Raw genomic sequence first — 16,528 nt, 5'->3', positions numbered from 1 at the left:
TAAGCTGAATGCATACATTGCGTGTTATAAAGCCCATCTTGCTGCAAAGGGATATACACAGAAATCTGGGATTGACTATGGAGAAACTTCTCAGCTGTGGAAAGGTACAGTGCATTACAGATATACACAGAAATCTGGGATTGACTATGGAGAAACTTCTCAGCTGTGGAAAGGTACAGTGCATTACAGTCCATCATTACCATATCTGCCATGCATAATTTGTTGCTATACCAATTAGACTGTGACTTAGCTTTCTTAAATGGACATTGGACAAAAGCAATTTACATAGAACTTCCTGAGCATTTCTATTAAATGTTTTCCAAGAGGGAGAAGTCTGTTGTTTAAAGTAGATGGCCTGCACTGTCACATCACCTGTAAGGCTTCAGGATCCCACAAAACCTGGAGACCGGAACTATCACTATTGATCAGCATACATTGAAGAAATACTTAGAAAGTACAAAATGTCAGATGCAAAGCCAATGAATACTCCTATTGACAAAGGCACTAAACTAACTAAAGCCATGTCAGCAACAAGCGAAGCAGAGATAGAGGACATGAGAAATGTTCCTTATCAAAGCGCTATTGGAAGTTTAATGTATGCAAGTGTTGGTACTCATCCAGACATACTGTTGAGTGAATTTGCCATTAATACTAGGAAACAACATTGGTCTACAGTTTAAAGAATCCTGAAATACCTCAAGGGTTCAGATTCCTTAAGATTAAAATTTTCCAAGTATGGGCATTCTACATTAAAACCTTTCTGTGATGCTGACTGGGGATCAGATGAGGATGACCGTAGTTAAAGCTCATTGTATCTACTTGTGTTTGCAGGTGCTGCTGTCAGCTGGGCAAGTAGAAAGCAACCCACTGCAGTCCTATCCAGTACTAAGGTGGACAACATGGCACTTACAGAAACAGCCAAGGGAGCACTATACCTAAAAGGGACTTTCAATGAATTAAGTCTTTTAAATCAGAATGAGACTATCAACGTGGAGTGTGACAACAAAGATGCAATTGACTTGTCCTATAGCACCAACGACGCTCCAAGCCAGTGGCGCAACTACCATCCCCACAGCCACTTCGGAGGCTTAGGGGCGAAGGGCTGTGGGGGCGCTGCCACTGATTCAGAGCAGATTGACATGCGGACGGCTAGTCCCTCCCAAAATAGCCCCCATCATGGAGGAGACATGCTAGAGGTCATACTTGACCTCTAACGTCTAAATGCCGGGAAGTGCCAGGACTGTAGGAGCGCATAACTCTGGCCACGACCGCGGCAGCCTTACACCCTGCCACCCTGGTAGCGAGCATGAAAACCCCTTGGTAGCGAGCATGAAAACCCCTTGGTAACGAGCATTACACACCCCTAGCAACAAGCATCAACCCCTGGAAAGACGCATGACATTCAGCTCATGAAATCCCTGGCAACAGGCATTATACCCTAGCAACGAGCTTGACACCCAGTACATGAAACCCCCAGCAATAAGCACTACCCCTTGGCAACAAGCTTGACATCCAGCACATGAAACATCTGGCAACGAGCATAATACCCAGCACATAAAACCCCTGACAACGAGCATGACACCCGGAGCATGGAAACCCCTGGCACCGTGCATGGAACCAAGGACATGAAACCCCTGGCAACGCTCAGGTAATTTAAGATTAATTAGAACCTTACTGTAGGGCTTAATGTGTAATGGGCATTGCAATGTGTGGCATAATGTATAACGGGCATTGCAGTGTGTGGCATAATGTATAACGGACATTGCAGTGTGTGTCATAATGTGTCACAGGTATGATGGTGTGTGGTATACTGTATCACGTGCATTGTTTGTGGTATAATGTCTTAGGAGCTTTGCAGTGTGCGACACAATGTATAACGGGCATTGCGGTGTGTGGCATAATGTGTCACAGGCATTAAGGTGTGTGCCATAATGTGTCAGGGGCATTACAGTGTGTGGCATAATGTGTCAGGGGCATTATGCTGTGTGACATATTGTGTAATGAGCATTATGGTGTGTGGAAAAATGACAAATAAAGTAAGGGGCATGAATCAGGATTTTTTTTTTCTGTGGTAGCCAATGTCTGAGTGTGCAGGTTACACGGGTTATAAGGTAGTCTTTTCCTGCAATGCTACGCCTTTTCAGTGAAGCCACATCCATTTTAGCAAGACCACACCCCTTTTTGCGGCACGCACCGCAAATTCATCTCTTTCCTAGTTGCAATTATAAGGGGGGGGGGGGGGGGAAGAGAGGTCGCCAGAGAATTTCTAGTTACGCCACTGTTCCAAGCACATAGCTATTAGACACCACTTCATTCGTGAGCTGTTAAAATCATTTGTGGTGGCAGAGAAAATGTATATATATACATTTTCTCTGCCACCACAAATGATTTTAACAGAGTCCCCATGTTCTCCTCATAAATATTAATATTTCACAGTTAATTAAACGTAGGTATATAACATTGCCTCACAGGCTCGCACATTTAATAAGAATCACAGAGAAAATGCTAGAATAAATGTATTTGGTCCAACAAAATATTTCCAAAGCTTAATTATCAAAACACTTAATAAAATATGCCACACAGGTTATAATTGCATAATAATTTCAAAAATAAAAGGGAATAACTTTCAGAAATCCAGGAGTTATGACAGAGTCTTAGAAACTTTTGTTGTGGGGGGTTTCATAAGGATAAGAAGTATGATGTATTCTTGGGTGGTATTCATGTGACCGGCGGTCGGGAGACCGACAGTCACATGACCTCCACCGACATCCCACCCCCTCACTATCCCGATGGTCGGCATGCCGACCAACGGGGACTATTTCCACTCGTGGGTGTCCACGACACCCATAGAGTGGGAATAGAACCCGTGGCGACCACAAGGGGCTTGCTGCACTCGCCCCTCCCCGCCGGGATCCCAGCGTCGGTATGCTGCCGGGATCCCGGCGTCGGTATGCTGACTACACCCGTATTCTTAGCTCATAGCTGCTTCCCCAAGGAATGAACAACTTTCTTAATTTCAACATACAATTTATCTTTGCAGGAGGCTGCTCCTCGGCCCCACCTTTGGGATTAAATCTCTCAAAATTATTCGATTGTTGCAGCTTTGCTTAAATGGGTGCATAACCTATTTGTTGTAGTATGATCTCTTATCAATCCTATGGCCAGTTTTATGGATGTGTCAGGAGGGAAATTTGCCTGACCTAAGGTTCCTCAAATCTCTCCTTCTTAAGACATTTTTGTCACCTGTATAGCCTCACAGCCTGTAAACAAAGCATTAAGTGCGATTTCTCTAGCCCACACATCCACTCCTGTTGTGTAAAGTACACAAACATCTTTTTACAACCTGGGAGAAAAGGAGATCTGAGACCCAGATCCCTCTTTCAGGAGTCATGCTTTTTTTTTTTTTTTTTAACAGCTTGATCTAAAAACAATGGTCATTTTGATTTTGAACAATTGATTTTCACAGTTTGAAGATCCAATGTTTCATACAGATTAGGCAGGTCATACAAATTGGCAGGTTATACAAAGGAAAATATAATTGCATGGTCCCCATGTCGCACTGATGTTCAGCAATAAACCTGCAAGCAAGGATCTCTGTGTGGTCTAAACTAGATTTCATAATTCTGCTGGCACCTCCAGTTTTTACACCAATAGGAAATATCTGCAGTGATATGTACTGTAACCTTTTGTGACCACCTTAAATGATAGTGTTATAAATAGACCTCATAGTACTGTACCTGTATGGCAGTCCCTGGACCTTTGATACATCCACTGTTGCTGTGGAGTGTTTCCCACCTGTCAACAGCTCTGAGTTGACAAACCACTGAGGATCGCGGGACCTGGTGCTCTGCAGGTTTATTCCTTTCTTAGCCTTCACCCTGTAAAAGATGAAATGAAGAAAATGAATGCTAATGACACAGGTGTACAGTTCCTGCTAAACGTTTTTGGATTTTATGGCAGTTTACTTATTCTGTTAAAATACAGTATCACCTTTAAATTCACAATATCTTAGAATATCTCTACTGCATGATCAATTTTCTATCTATGTAACAATAATATATAGATAAATTAGAAGTGCAGGATATGTATTCTGTATTTGTATCTCAGATTGACTTTATTGTTCCCACTGCACACTGTCTTCTGTTACTGTCCTCATATTATTAATTCTTCTTAATACATTGCACAACTTTAGCAGAAGTGCAGCCATATTTTTTGTGTGTGTGTGTGTGTGTGTGTGTGTGTGTGTGTGTGTGTGTGTGTGTCTAGCTGTCTGAGCTCCAGGGACTGATGAGTATCAGTTGCCTTTGACTCATTACTGATAAAATAGGTCCTTATGATAAGATCTCAAAGGACAAGAAACAGCTTAACCAACCAACAAGACTTAAGCAATCCACTGACCATTTGCAGAATATTTGTGCTGTCCTAAATTGTAGTTCGACACTTAGGGACCTATTCAGAAACTGGGGTAGCGACATCTCTGGTGGACCCCGTTCTTCAAAATGATTAAATATGACATTTTACATGAAGCGACCGCATTGGGGGGGGGGGGGGGGGGGCACCAGTGGCAGATCCAGGGGAGGGGACGAGGTGGAAGTGCTCCCCCTTCACTCACATCACACAGGAAAAAAGAGAACTGCAGCCTCTCTTCCCAGCACAGTGCTCAGCACAGTGCGCTGAACTAGGGCGAGTCTGCCACAGAAGCAGTCTCTTCTCAGTCCCTGCCAAGTGCCACTGCCTGCAATGGGGCAAAGGGGGAGGTTGCAGCAAGTCACGGGTCCTTGCCGGGCCCCACCAACAGGCCCAGGTAAATAGTATTTGCTTTCAACGCCACTGTTTAGAAATACTTTTTTACCTTAAAATATGCAGACATTATTGTTTACAAATGTCTAAGGAAATAATTGTCACTGGTATGTAACAATACAGAAAGCAGGGGATAACGGTGACATCATTGGTCAACATAGTTTTCTATGTGGATGGTATTTAACAAGATTTGCAAGCAAAGATGGCGTTGGACCATTAACTGCAATGTGGCATCCCTGCCAAAGAGGGAATTTGCAATCTTTCTCCAGTGGGCTGCAAGAGATACTGATATACTTTTCAGAATTACACATGCAAGCTAGAAAGCCAGACTTTGGTTAACCCTGCATCATTGTGGTTGAAAGTTGTTACACGGATGTTGAGGGCAGTCATTATGATCTGTATATTTTATATTTTATGCCTGGTTTTTAAATTTTACGATGACTTTAGAAGAGTATTAGTATATTTGGAATAATGAACTATTGTATGAGCTATTTTAAAATTAAAGTTATAGAGAACAGAGAAAGAACTTTATTTCTACGTAGTCTTCAAAAAAATATCAAAACAATTGAGAACTTACGTGTTATTGCTAATATTGTAACAAAATTTTTTTTTTCATCTAAAACTAAACTTTTACGTTGACTGTATGAGATCTTTGAAAATTAAAACAATACAGAAACAAAATCAGTCCTACATCTCATCAGTTTCACCCAGCATATCACAACAGTCACTTTAATATGAAATCAGGTGTCCTGGGCATATAAATTTGTAACATGCTTGGCATGTATGAGTTGACTTTTGGATCCATTTTGGTTGAAAATCTAAAAATATATCAAAAGAATAAATAAAACATCACATACTACAATGGCACAAAATTGTTACACCAACATTGAGGTTGGGTCATAATAACCTCTTTGGAGTTTGTGCCCATTTAGTTCTCTGCACTCACACTGACTGACTGAGTGGTAGCGGGAACGGGTAGGGAGGGTCTTAACTCCAGTTACTGAGAGGTTTGGCAATGTTGCATAGGTAAGTAAAATTATACACATAATTTAAAATCTACCGTGTCATAATGACCCAACCTCAATGACTGGGTTAAGAATTTGATTAATTTGATTGAGAAAGGCTCCTATCAGAACTGAAAAGTTTATGGTCATGTCCTCTTCTTTCTGAGCTAATAAAGTTACCACAAGCAAAGTCTAGTGAGTGCCCTTATATCATTCAAATATGTCTACAGTATCTTGAACTTTACCGCCTGAACCCTATTGTGGAAGCACCCCAGCATTTGACTAAATTATAATAAGCTTTGTACTGAGAAGGTGCACAGTTGGTCTCTTGTTTTATGGCGCCATCCACTATTGCATAGTTCTAAATGTTATCTGTATTTGATGCTACTCAATCCGCTATTGCATTGCCTAACTCTAACATGATCACATACTTGCTGTGGCGTTGGTGGCTCATTACTATTGTTATATCTGATTGTCCTACCGGTCATTAATAATATCTATTACTGAATTGTCAGCTACCTACAAACCTGTGTTATATGTATGCAGAAATACCGTATAACCAGCCAACGCATTTCAGATCTGATTGGCCGGTGGGAGCGCTGTTCTTTTGCAGTCATTGTGCTTTGCCAGAACAATCAATATGAATTCCTCACTTACGGAAATTCTGGTATATATGCAGAAAAATAAAAGTATTACTGGCAGAAAAGCGTATAATATTTTGCTCATTAGTGGTCTAATTCAAGGTTGATCGCAAAACCTGATCATACATTCATTCAGACCTGATCATAGCAGCAAATTTGTTAGCAGATGGGCAAAACCATGTGCACTGCAGGGGGTTTCAGATATAACATGTGCAGAGAGAGTTAGATTTGAGTGGGTTATTTTGTTTTCTGTGCAGAGTAAATACTGGCTGCTTTATTTTTATACTGCAATTTAGATTTTAGTTTGAACACACCCCACCCAAATCTAACTCTCTCTGCACATGCTATATCTGCCCCACCTGCAGTGCACATGGTTTTGCCCATTAGAGGAAAATGTTGTTTTGCAATCAATCTTGAATTAGGCCCTAGGTATGTTAAATTTGCTATTGCTTATGCAACTTTAAACAATGAAAGATGATTGTTGACATCCGAATGCTCCTTTTTCTTCTGCTCTCAGATCATATGCATTATACATGTACCTCAAGCCCAGGAGACGACAGTGTCATCCAAAGCAGGCAGGCTGGTTCGGTGACTGGGTGGCTGGGGTAGATACAGTATGTTGCTTTGTGATGCTAGTGAGAGCTGCTAGGGTTGGGTAGGAGAACACATCTGGCAGACTTGCACACGCCTCCCATCAGCTTTCTCTGCTCCATTCTTTAATACATGCGAGTGTGAGGAATGGGGCCTAGCAGATAGTGAGAGCTGTGATGGGGTGGTTCTTCCTTTAGCTCTCACTGAGCAACTGCTACTGTAGATGGACACTTAATCCAATACAATAGATCTCTCTCGCGCTTTTCTCGCCGTCTTTGTATACAGAATACATACAGTACATACATACAGATATATGTTCATATATATATGTTCATATATATATATATATATATATATATATATATATATATATATATCCTATATAATAGCCCAGATCTGTGACTCTGTGAATGTGTGTATAACGCTGGGCGTGGCTAGGAGCGCTCACTGGGTTAGTGGCAGGTCTATCACACCCAGTCCACAGCTGATTGGGCGAGAAACGTCCTACCACACAGGTTACATCCAATGGGAGGCTCTGCCCTTTGGATGCTGTCTGTTCCTAGAGCAGGATTAACAATGGGGCTGATGGAGCTGCAGCTCCAGCTCCACACCCCAAAATAGGCCCCACTGCATCTGCAGCAACATACCCTCCAACAATTTACACATAAAAATTGGCACAAATTCGAAAAGGGGGCATGGCCACGGGTAAAGTGGTGTGGCCCCGCCCCTGTTCCAATACTTTCAATAGAAGTTTGGAGAGCCAAAAATCGGTACAGACCATAAATAAGTACCTTTTTAATAGGTACAGTACCTTTTTTTATGGTCTGTACCGATTTTTGGCTCTCCAAACTTCCATTGAAAGTACAGGAAAAGGCCCCTTTTCTAATTTGTACCGATATTTATGTGTAAAATGTTGGAGGGTATGTGTGGTAGCCGGGCAGCGGCAGCATCATCAGTCATTTTAAAAGCATTGTCACCAGGCCGTTTCATCACATAAGCAAGCAGTTTATTCACAGTTCAGACAGGGTTATCACGACAGTAACATTTAACTTCTTTTTCTTCTCTCCAGCACAATATTCATATGGGTTACATCAGGTTACATCTCCTTTCAATTGCTTCACTGGCAATAACAGCATTAACAATGATGTGACAGCATTACAGTACAGTACATACCAGCGCAGTCTCTGGGAATCAGTAGTGCGGCTTCCGCAAACTGAGATTCATTTCAGTGTGCTCTCCCCCATTCGCTAGGGGCTCTATCTAAACGGGATCTCTCATAGACACGCTACTGGGGGCCTTCCGCCAAACATGGTTGCCTACCACTAACCCAGCTCGTCCTCTCCCGAAGAATCACACCTCCCGTCCTGCTTCTTGGGTACACCTGAAGGTCCTTTGTTCCTGGTTCCTTCCACTGTACTCTGCATACTGTGGCTCTCACACTGCACTCTCCATCTCTCACTGAAGCTGCTGGCTCTCCTATTACACTGCAGATATGGGCTCTCCCTCTCTTCATAGCAACACCCACACGCTGCTCTTCTCTACATCATGCCAGGGACTGTGGACCATGCTTGTTCCACAGTCCCCGGACTGCGTTTCTCCTGGACACTAGCCTGTGCCCTCCATCCTCAGACCTCAGCTCCCATTGAATTCTAGCCTCTGCTTTGTTCCTTCTACTAAAACCCCCTACACTTCCTGTCCTATCTCTTTACATGTCACAGGGTCTGCAAGTAACTGGTTTTGGGGTCATAAACTCCCCCACTCACTGATAAGTATCAAAAGGCTTTTGGAACTTTCCCAAATCTGTTGTCTCCTAACATTCCCTGCGCTGTAGATAGGGGAAAAAATACTTTTACTGCATTTACTGCTGTGTCCTATGTCCTGCTGCCAGTCCACCTGCCCCCTCCGGCATCAACAATCCCCACTCCCTAGCTGCGGCGCAGGTGGAACAAAAGCTGCTGCGGCCACCAGCATAGATGTGTATGAAAGTGGCGCAGCAAAAGCCTTTCATAGCCCTCCCTGCGCCACATACTCTCTGAGCCCCGGAGCCTGCTCTGCGCGTGATGTCACAGGAGTGCCTCCCCGCCACAGCCGTGCCCAGATCCCCAGAGGCCCTGATTCTGCAACACAGCACTTGGGCTGCCGGCCTGGAAGCCCCAAGATGGCTAATGTAACTGATAGAGTGGGTTATATCGCAGAGGGTAATGTCTGGATGCTGAATCAATGTAAAAGGTGACAGTGCTGTGCCGTGCAGTGCAGTAGGTGTGCAGTGTCACTGACACTGCACAGCACTCTCACCTTTTACATTGATTCAGCGAGTCAGTCAGTTCTGCCAGCCAGTCACTATTGTTAGCGCCCGTGTCCCAACGTGCCGCATTACAGGTAAGTAGATCCACTAAATAAACTACATTCCGGCCCTTAGGACTGCCGGGAGCTGTAGTTTATTGAGTGCATCTTCTTCCCTGTAATGCGGCGCGTTGGGACACCGGCGCTGACAATAGTGACTGGCTGCTTGGCTGCTGTGCAAGTCTCCGGGAGAGCCACTGCCAAAGGGAGGACAACAACTTAGCTGCTTCCTGGAGGAAAAGCATTACCCGCCCCTCCACCACTTGCAGTACCACCGGGCCCCATCTGCGGCACCCTCCTCCAGCACCCGTGGTGGCTCAGGACACCCCCCCCACCCGCAGCATCCCCGCACCCACCCCTCCCCCATCCGCCGCAACACCGCACCCGCTCCTCCCCCACCCGTGGCACCCCCGCAACCGCTCCTCCCCCACCCATGGTGGCTCCGGACCCCCACCCATGGCACCCCCACACCCTCCCCCACCAGCGGCATCACCGCACCAGCCCCTCCCCCAGCACATTTTTCAAACAGTAATACATACAGAATTGTGGGAAAGAACATTTCTTACATTCACACAATATTCATTAGTACTTCTATGGAATCCTGTTGCTGCAAATACATACCTCCCAACATTGGTGGCTAGTGGGTCGGGACCCTTTGCGCACCAAAGGCACACCCACAACAGAAAATAGGTGGAGCCTAAGGGAAAAGTTCAAAGCCTTGTGGCACCTCCTGTTTCTGTAACTATGAGGGTGAGGGGAGGCAGATATAACATGTGCAGAGAGAGTTAGATTTGGGTGTGGTGTGTTCAATCTGCAATCTAAATTGCAGTGTAAAAATAAAGCAGCCAGTATTTACCATGCACAGAAACAAAATAACCCACCCAAATCTAACTCTCTCCGCACATGTTATATCTGCCACACCTGCAGTGCACATGGGGGGTAATTCCAAGTTGATCGCAGCAGGAAATGTTTTAGCAGTTGGGCAAAACCGTGTGCACTGCAGGGGGGGCAGATATAACATGTGCAGAGAGAGTTAGATTTGGGTGGGTTATTTTGTTTCTGTGCAGGGTAAATACTGGCTGCTTTATTTTTACACTGCAATTTAGATTGCAGATTGAACTCACCACACCCAAATCTATCTCTCTCTGCACATGTTATATCTGCCCCCCTGCAGTGCACATGGTTTTGCCCAACTGCTAAAAAATTTCCTGCTGCGATCAACTTGGAATTACCCCCCATGGTTTTGCCCAACTGCTAACAAAGTTCCTGCTGTGATCAACTCAGAATTACCCCAGTGTGCTCCCCCCCAACTACCTTTCCCCCCACTGCAGGACACTGATTTATTTGCTGCTATTTAAAGTGCAATTGATCAAACAAATTCGTCCCACACCTTTTGATGTCATACATCCCCACAGCATAAAACTAACTCAATGCTTCACAGTAGGTGTTGTGCACTCAGGTAGCAAATTTTATTCAAATCTTCTGCAGACATATTTAATTCCATGAATACCAAATATGGATATTCTGGTTTTGTCACTCCAGATGACACTGTTCTATTGTTCTTTTAACCAATTAATATGCTTTTTAGCCCATTCTAATATTTTCTGTATTTGTTTAAGAGATAAAAGCGTCCTTTTCCTTGGAATTCTGACATTTAACAGTCATGGCATTGATATTTACACTACATTCACGTAAATCATTTTGAATTACCTCAGATGATTTTCTTACGTCACTCAAGCACAGTTTTTTCATTCTTCTATTACAGCATGGTGTTGTGGATATTTTCCTACTGTACCTTTACCAGTTTCAAGTTTGAATGGACTCCAACCAATCAGCTCCTAACTGTCATTTTTCAAACACAGGGGCAGATGTATAATCATTTACTTTACGTTCCTTATTGACGCTATCTCTCTTCTCCCGTTTTGTCTGCACATATCACCGGAATGTATGATCCCCCAGCCTGCTCTCTTAGCGATACGCTATCTAGGTCCCTCGGCGAATCGCTGTTTTGCCTATCAGCGCCGTTCGTAATGTGTGTGCACATGCGCCGTCATCCCAGCACCCAGTGAGCCCTGTGCAGTGATCCGGCGCATGCGCGGTTAAGCTGTGAGGACGCCATGTGGCGCCGGGCATGAGATGCGGGGAGACGTGTGGGGGTGATGTCAGACGCCGCTGTTGAGGTGTGTGGCGACGAGCAATAAAGTTAGTTTGATGAACAAACAAAACAAAAAAAAACACATAACGACCACCTTGCAGAACGGCATCGCCAGCCCCGACCACACGAAAGGACAGAGGGAGCTTACCGAACGGTAAGACACTGCCCCAACTTTAATACATCGGGGACACAACACCTGCAGATAGGCGCAGCGCCGCAGACGAAACTGTGACGTGCGCTACCTGCTTTCCTTAAGGAGCCGCATCATACATCCTGGGGATGCAGTTACAGCAGGAGTTAGCGTGTGCTATGTACAAAAAGCACATAGCGCACTTTAGTACATCTGCCCCACAGTTTGCAACATGGCAGTTAGGAACTGGTTGGCTTGTACTTTATCACTGTGCAATTTATCACTCTCCAAGGATTGATAAATCTGGGCCGGAGTCTGTTGATACTTATTCCACAGTTTTGAAATTATTCCTTTGGTTATGTTGCCACCTACTTTTTTTCTAATTTTGTGGTGTTACATTTGCATGTAAAGTAATTATTTTCACTTTCTAGGTGATCAGTCGACTCTTTTTATTTTGCTTCTCATACTAAATAAATTACACAGCTTACTGCAGAAAATGAAAGTAAAATAAATGCATAAACAACAGCGACAAATTTAGCGATAATCAAACAACTAAATAAGATGTTTTACTATCAATTCTGGTAGCAACACATGTGAGCTTACTCATGCTAACACCTTACTGGATCCATTTTGTCCATCGCAACACCTGATTGGCTCTCAGAGCAGTCAGTCCTATTGGTCAGTTTTGAGTTTAAGAAACCCCCTATCTTACATAACAAATCTTTATTTAGCTATAACTTTTTATGTAATAAAGATAATTCATTGTGGTAATTCATGCAGTTATACGCAATTAAACCATAAAAACACACATTTTCCAAAAGGTTTCCACAATTTTGGCCACTAGTGTATTATACATGTACACTGGATAGATAGATAGATAGATAGATAGATAGATAGATAGATAGATAGATAGATAGATAGATAGATAGATAGATAGATGCTCTGAGAAGTAATGTAGTCACTAATAAACTTTGTACTAAGAAGGCGCGCAGTTGGTCACCTTAATAAAAATGCTCCCCTAAGGCAGAAACAGCTGTAGTTTAAAAGTGCTATAAAAAAAACTTCTTGTGCCTTGGGGAAGTACTAGCGCTGAAAGTATAAAATGCCTCACTAGAGATGGATATGTTTGATGTGATTGTGTACATCATAAGCTTTTCCCCCTGGTGTTAATGTGACTGCATGTTGTAGACATCAATGCCGACAACACAAGGGAAGGGAGAAGGAGAGATGAAAAGAGGAGCGGGTGAATTGGCTTTGTGCCATACAGCATGACAACATCTCATCTGAATGCGATTCACAAAACTCCACACCATCACATGCTCTGTACAGGAGAACGCTGTTGGGATCTATGGCTAGTCAAACAAAATGAAACCGATGGAGCCAAATGTAAACATACACAATATACAGACAACGGTGACTAATACTAATATATTGATACTGTTCAATAGATAAGCACTGTATTAACCACACAAGAGATACAAGAACAGATAAGCATCACACAGAATTTTCAGGGTGACTGTTCTATCACAAGTGTATATGAAGATTGCTGCAACTAATCTGTTTGTGTGACTATAAAAGCATACTTGCCTACCTGACCCTCTCCATGAGGGAGAAAATGCTCTGTTCCAGGACTTTCCTGGTAATGTATGATTGCCATCACCTGTGGTGAGCTAGGTAATTGATAAGAAAGGTGTTTCACCACAGGTGATGGCAATCATACATTACCAGGAAAGTCCAGGAACAGAGCATTTTCTCCCTCATGGAGAGGGTCAGGTAGGCAAGTATGTATAAAACGACATAGTACAAGGTAATCAGTTCAGAGCATAGAAAAGCAGCAGAGCCCCACAGGATCAGATAATGGATGTCCTGACATGGTAACACGAAATGCTCTGGGCTCCTTAACAGAAAAATGAATACAATACATACTCATCTTGCATGGATGCCTAATCATTTATCTGTTTCTAAATGATGGGGCTAATTGAAAGGTACAATTTAAAGTCCCTTCCTCCCTACCCCCAGTCAGAGAGACTGATAGGATGGGAGGCAGATATACAGAATGGGGAGTATGATTATTCAGAAGCTGGAATAACAGATTAGAGAGCGGCCCCTCCCTCGCTGTGCGCCCTGATTACACAATTAGGATCTAAAGATAGTGACAGCTGGGGGAGCAGCTGACAGCATCTACCTGTGCTGCTAATCACTGCAGCCTCCCTTACACGTGCAGCCAGGGAGGATACACACTGCCCTGCAGAGGGCTCTGTTATCATTCACTAATGCTAAATCCTCCGCAGACTCTGGGAAAAATGACACAGACAATAAATTGTCTAGTGGTGCATTCTGTAGGTGTAGCTTATGTCTATAACAATGTAGGCTTTATAGAGGACATTATAGTTCTTGTTTCTGACAGGCAAAAGCTGAGCAACCACAGTGCAAAAGTTGCATACACCCTACTTAGTGATTTGTACCATGTTATGCATACATGATGGCGTTGTATACTGACATGGCATGGTGGCTGTGCAGGTTTGGGGAGGGTTGTGGTAGATAGACCATTATTTGTTTTATTTTATACTGCACCAAGGCTCCACTAACTGCAAATATTATCATCTCCGTGCCACCTCTCCCTATGCAGTGAACAGGTGGCAACCATACTTGCCTACCTGACCCTCTCCATGAGGGAGAAAATGCTCTGTTCCTGGACTTTCCTGGTAATGTATGATTGCCATCCGCTGTGGTGAGCTAGTTTATTGATAAGAAAGGTGTTTCACCACAGGTGATGGCAATCATACATTACCAGGAAAGTCCAGGAACAGAGCATTTTCTCCCTCATGGAGAGGGTCAGGTAGGCAAGTATGGTGGCAACCCGTTCACACTGCACCTGGGGCCTAATTCTGAGTTGATCGCAGCAGCAATTTTGTTAGCAGTTGGGCAAAACCATGTGCACTGCAGGGGGGACAAATATAACATGTGCAGAGAGAGTTAGATTTGGGTGGGGTGTGTTCAAACCATACTTGCCTACTCTCCCGGAATGGCCGGGAGGCTCCCGAAAATCGGGTGACCCTACCGGCCCCCCGGAAGAGCAGGCAAGTCTCCCGGAATCAGGGGTCCCTCTGCTAGTCCGCCCACTTAGTGTGTAAAGTGGGCGGTCCGGGCAGTTGATGACGCGATTCTTGCTGAATCGCGTCATCATAGCCACGCCCCCTGCAGTGTAATGCCGGGGATCGCGGCATTACAGAGCTGGGGGCATGGCTTAAAGGATGTGGCACGGTAACTTCGCCCCATCCTGCCGCTGCTCCACCCCCACCCCGCCTCCGGTCCACCTCCTCCCCACGTCACAGCCCTCCCCTGCCCCCCTGCTGAGCCGACCTGGCTGCTCTCTCCCGCAGAGAGCAGCCAGAATGTCGGCATGTATGGTTCAAACTGAAATCTAAACTGCAGTGTAAAAATAAAGCAGCCAGTATTTACTTTGCACAGAAACAAAATAACCCACCCAAATCTAGCTCTGTGCACATGTTATATCTGCCACACCTGCAGTGCACATGGGGGGTCATTCCGAGTTGTTCGCTCGGTAAATTTCTTCGCATCGCAGCAATTTTCCGCTTAGTGCGCATGCGCAATGTCCGCACTGCGACTGCGCCAAGTAAATTTGCTATGCAGTTAGGAATTTTACTCACGGTTTTTTCCTCGTTCTGGTGATCGTAATGTGATTGACAGGAAGTGGGTGTTTCTGGGCGGAAACAGGCCGTTTTATGGGAGTGTGTGAAAAAACGCTACCGTTTCTGGGAAAAACGCGGGAGTGGCTGGAGAAACGGAGGAGTGTCTGGGCGAACGCTGGGTGTGTTTGTGACGTCAAACCAGGATCGACAAACACTGAACTGATCGCAGATGCCGAGTAAGTCTCGAGTTAGCGAGACTGGATTTGTTGTGGGGGAAACAGTGCACTGAGCTACCTGTCTGTCGGTATTTAACTAATACAAAAACGAGTTGTCTTTCCTTCTCGTATATCAGCTGATAAGTCTCGAGTTACTCAGAAACTGCACAGAGATGTCTTATCACAATATTGTGAATCTTTCGTTCGCAATTTTAAGAAGCTAAGATTCACTCCCAGTAGGCAGCGGCTTAGCGTGTGCAAAGTTGCTAAAAGCAGCTTGCGAGCGAACAACTCGGAATGACCCCCATGGTTTTGCCCAATTGCTAACAAACTTGCTGCTGCGATCAACAGTATTTAACCCGGGAATAACACTGCTTTATTCAGGTGACCCGGGAATTCATCATGTCCACTTTCACACCGCACATCGACCCGTGTCGACCAGGCAATATACCGTGTCGATACTGGGTTATTTTTGCGGTGTGAAAGGGGTATAGGGGTATCAAGGCAGTTTGTCTTATAATTATTAGAGATGAGCGCCTGAAATTTTTCGGGTTTTGTGTTTTGGTTTTGGGTTCGGTTCCGCGGCCGTGTTTTGGGTTCGAACGCGTTTTGGCAAAACCTCACCGAATTTTTTTTGTCGGATTCGGGTGTGTTTTGGATTCGGGTGTTTTTTTCAAAAAACACTAAAAAACAGCTTAAATCATAGAATTTGGGGGTCATTTTGATCCCAAAGTATTATTAACCTCAAAAACCATAATTTACACTCATTTTCAGTCTATTCTGAATACCTCACACCTCACAATATTATTTTTAGTCCTAAAATTTGCACCGAGGTCGCTGTGTGAGTAAGATAAGCGACCCTAGTGGCCGACACAAACACCGGGCCCATCTAGGAGTGGCACTGCAGTGTCACGCAGGATGTCCCTTCCAAAAAACCCTCCCCAAACAGCACATGACGCAAAGAAAAAAAGAGGCGCAATGAGGTAGCTGTGTGAG

The 16,528-nt window shown here is 44.3% G+C and overlaps 1 protein-coding gene across 1 annotated transcript in view; it reads right to left on the bottom strand.

The window, feature by feature from the left end:
• TMEM132E (transmembrane protein 132E) overlaps positions 1 to 16,528 on the bottom strand; it is a 733,604-nt gene that overhangs the window by 141,365 nt on the left and 575,711 nt on the right. The window contains exon 3 of the mRNA XM_063953835.1: positions 3,738 to 3,878. Coding sequence (XP_063809905.1) covers positions 3,738 to 3,878 — 141 coding nt within the window. The remainder of the gene's footprint in view (positions 1 to 3,737; positions 3,879 to 16,528) is intronic.

Source organism: Pseudophryne corroboree, chromosome 2, assembly GCF_028390025.1.
Source record: "Pseudophryne corroboree isolate aPseCor3 chromosome 2, aPseCor3.hap2, whole genome shotgun sequence".
In the NCBI taxonomy this organism is placed as follows: Eukaryota; Metazoa; Chordata; class Amphibia; order Anura; family Myobatrachidae; genus Pseudophryne; species Pseudophryne corroboree.
This window is presented reverse-complemented; position numbering and strand designations above follow the sequence as displayed.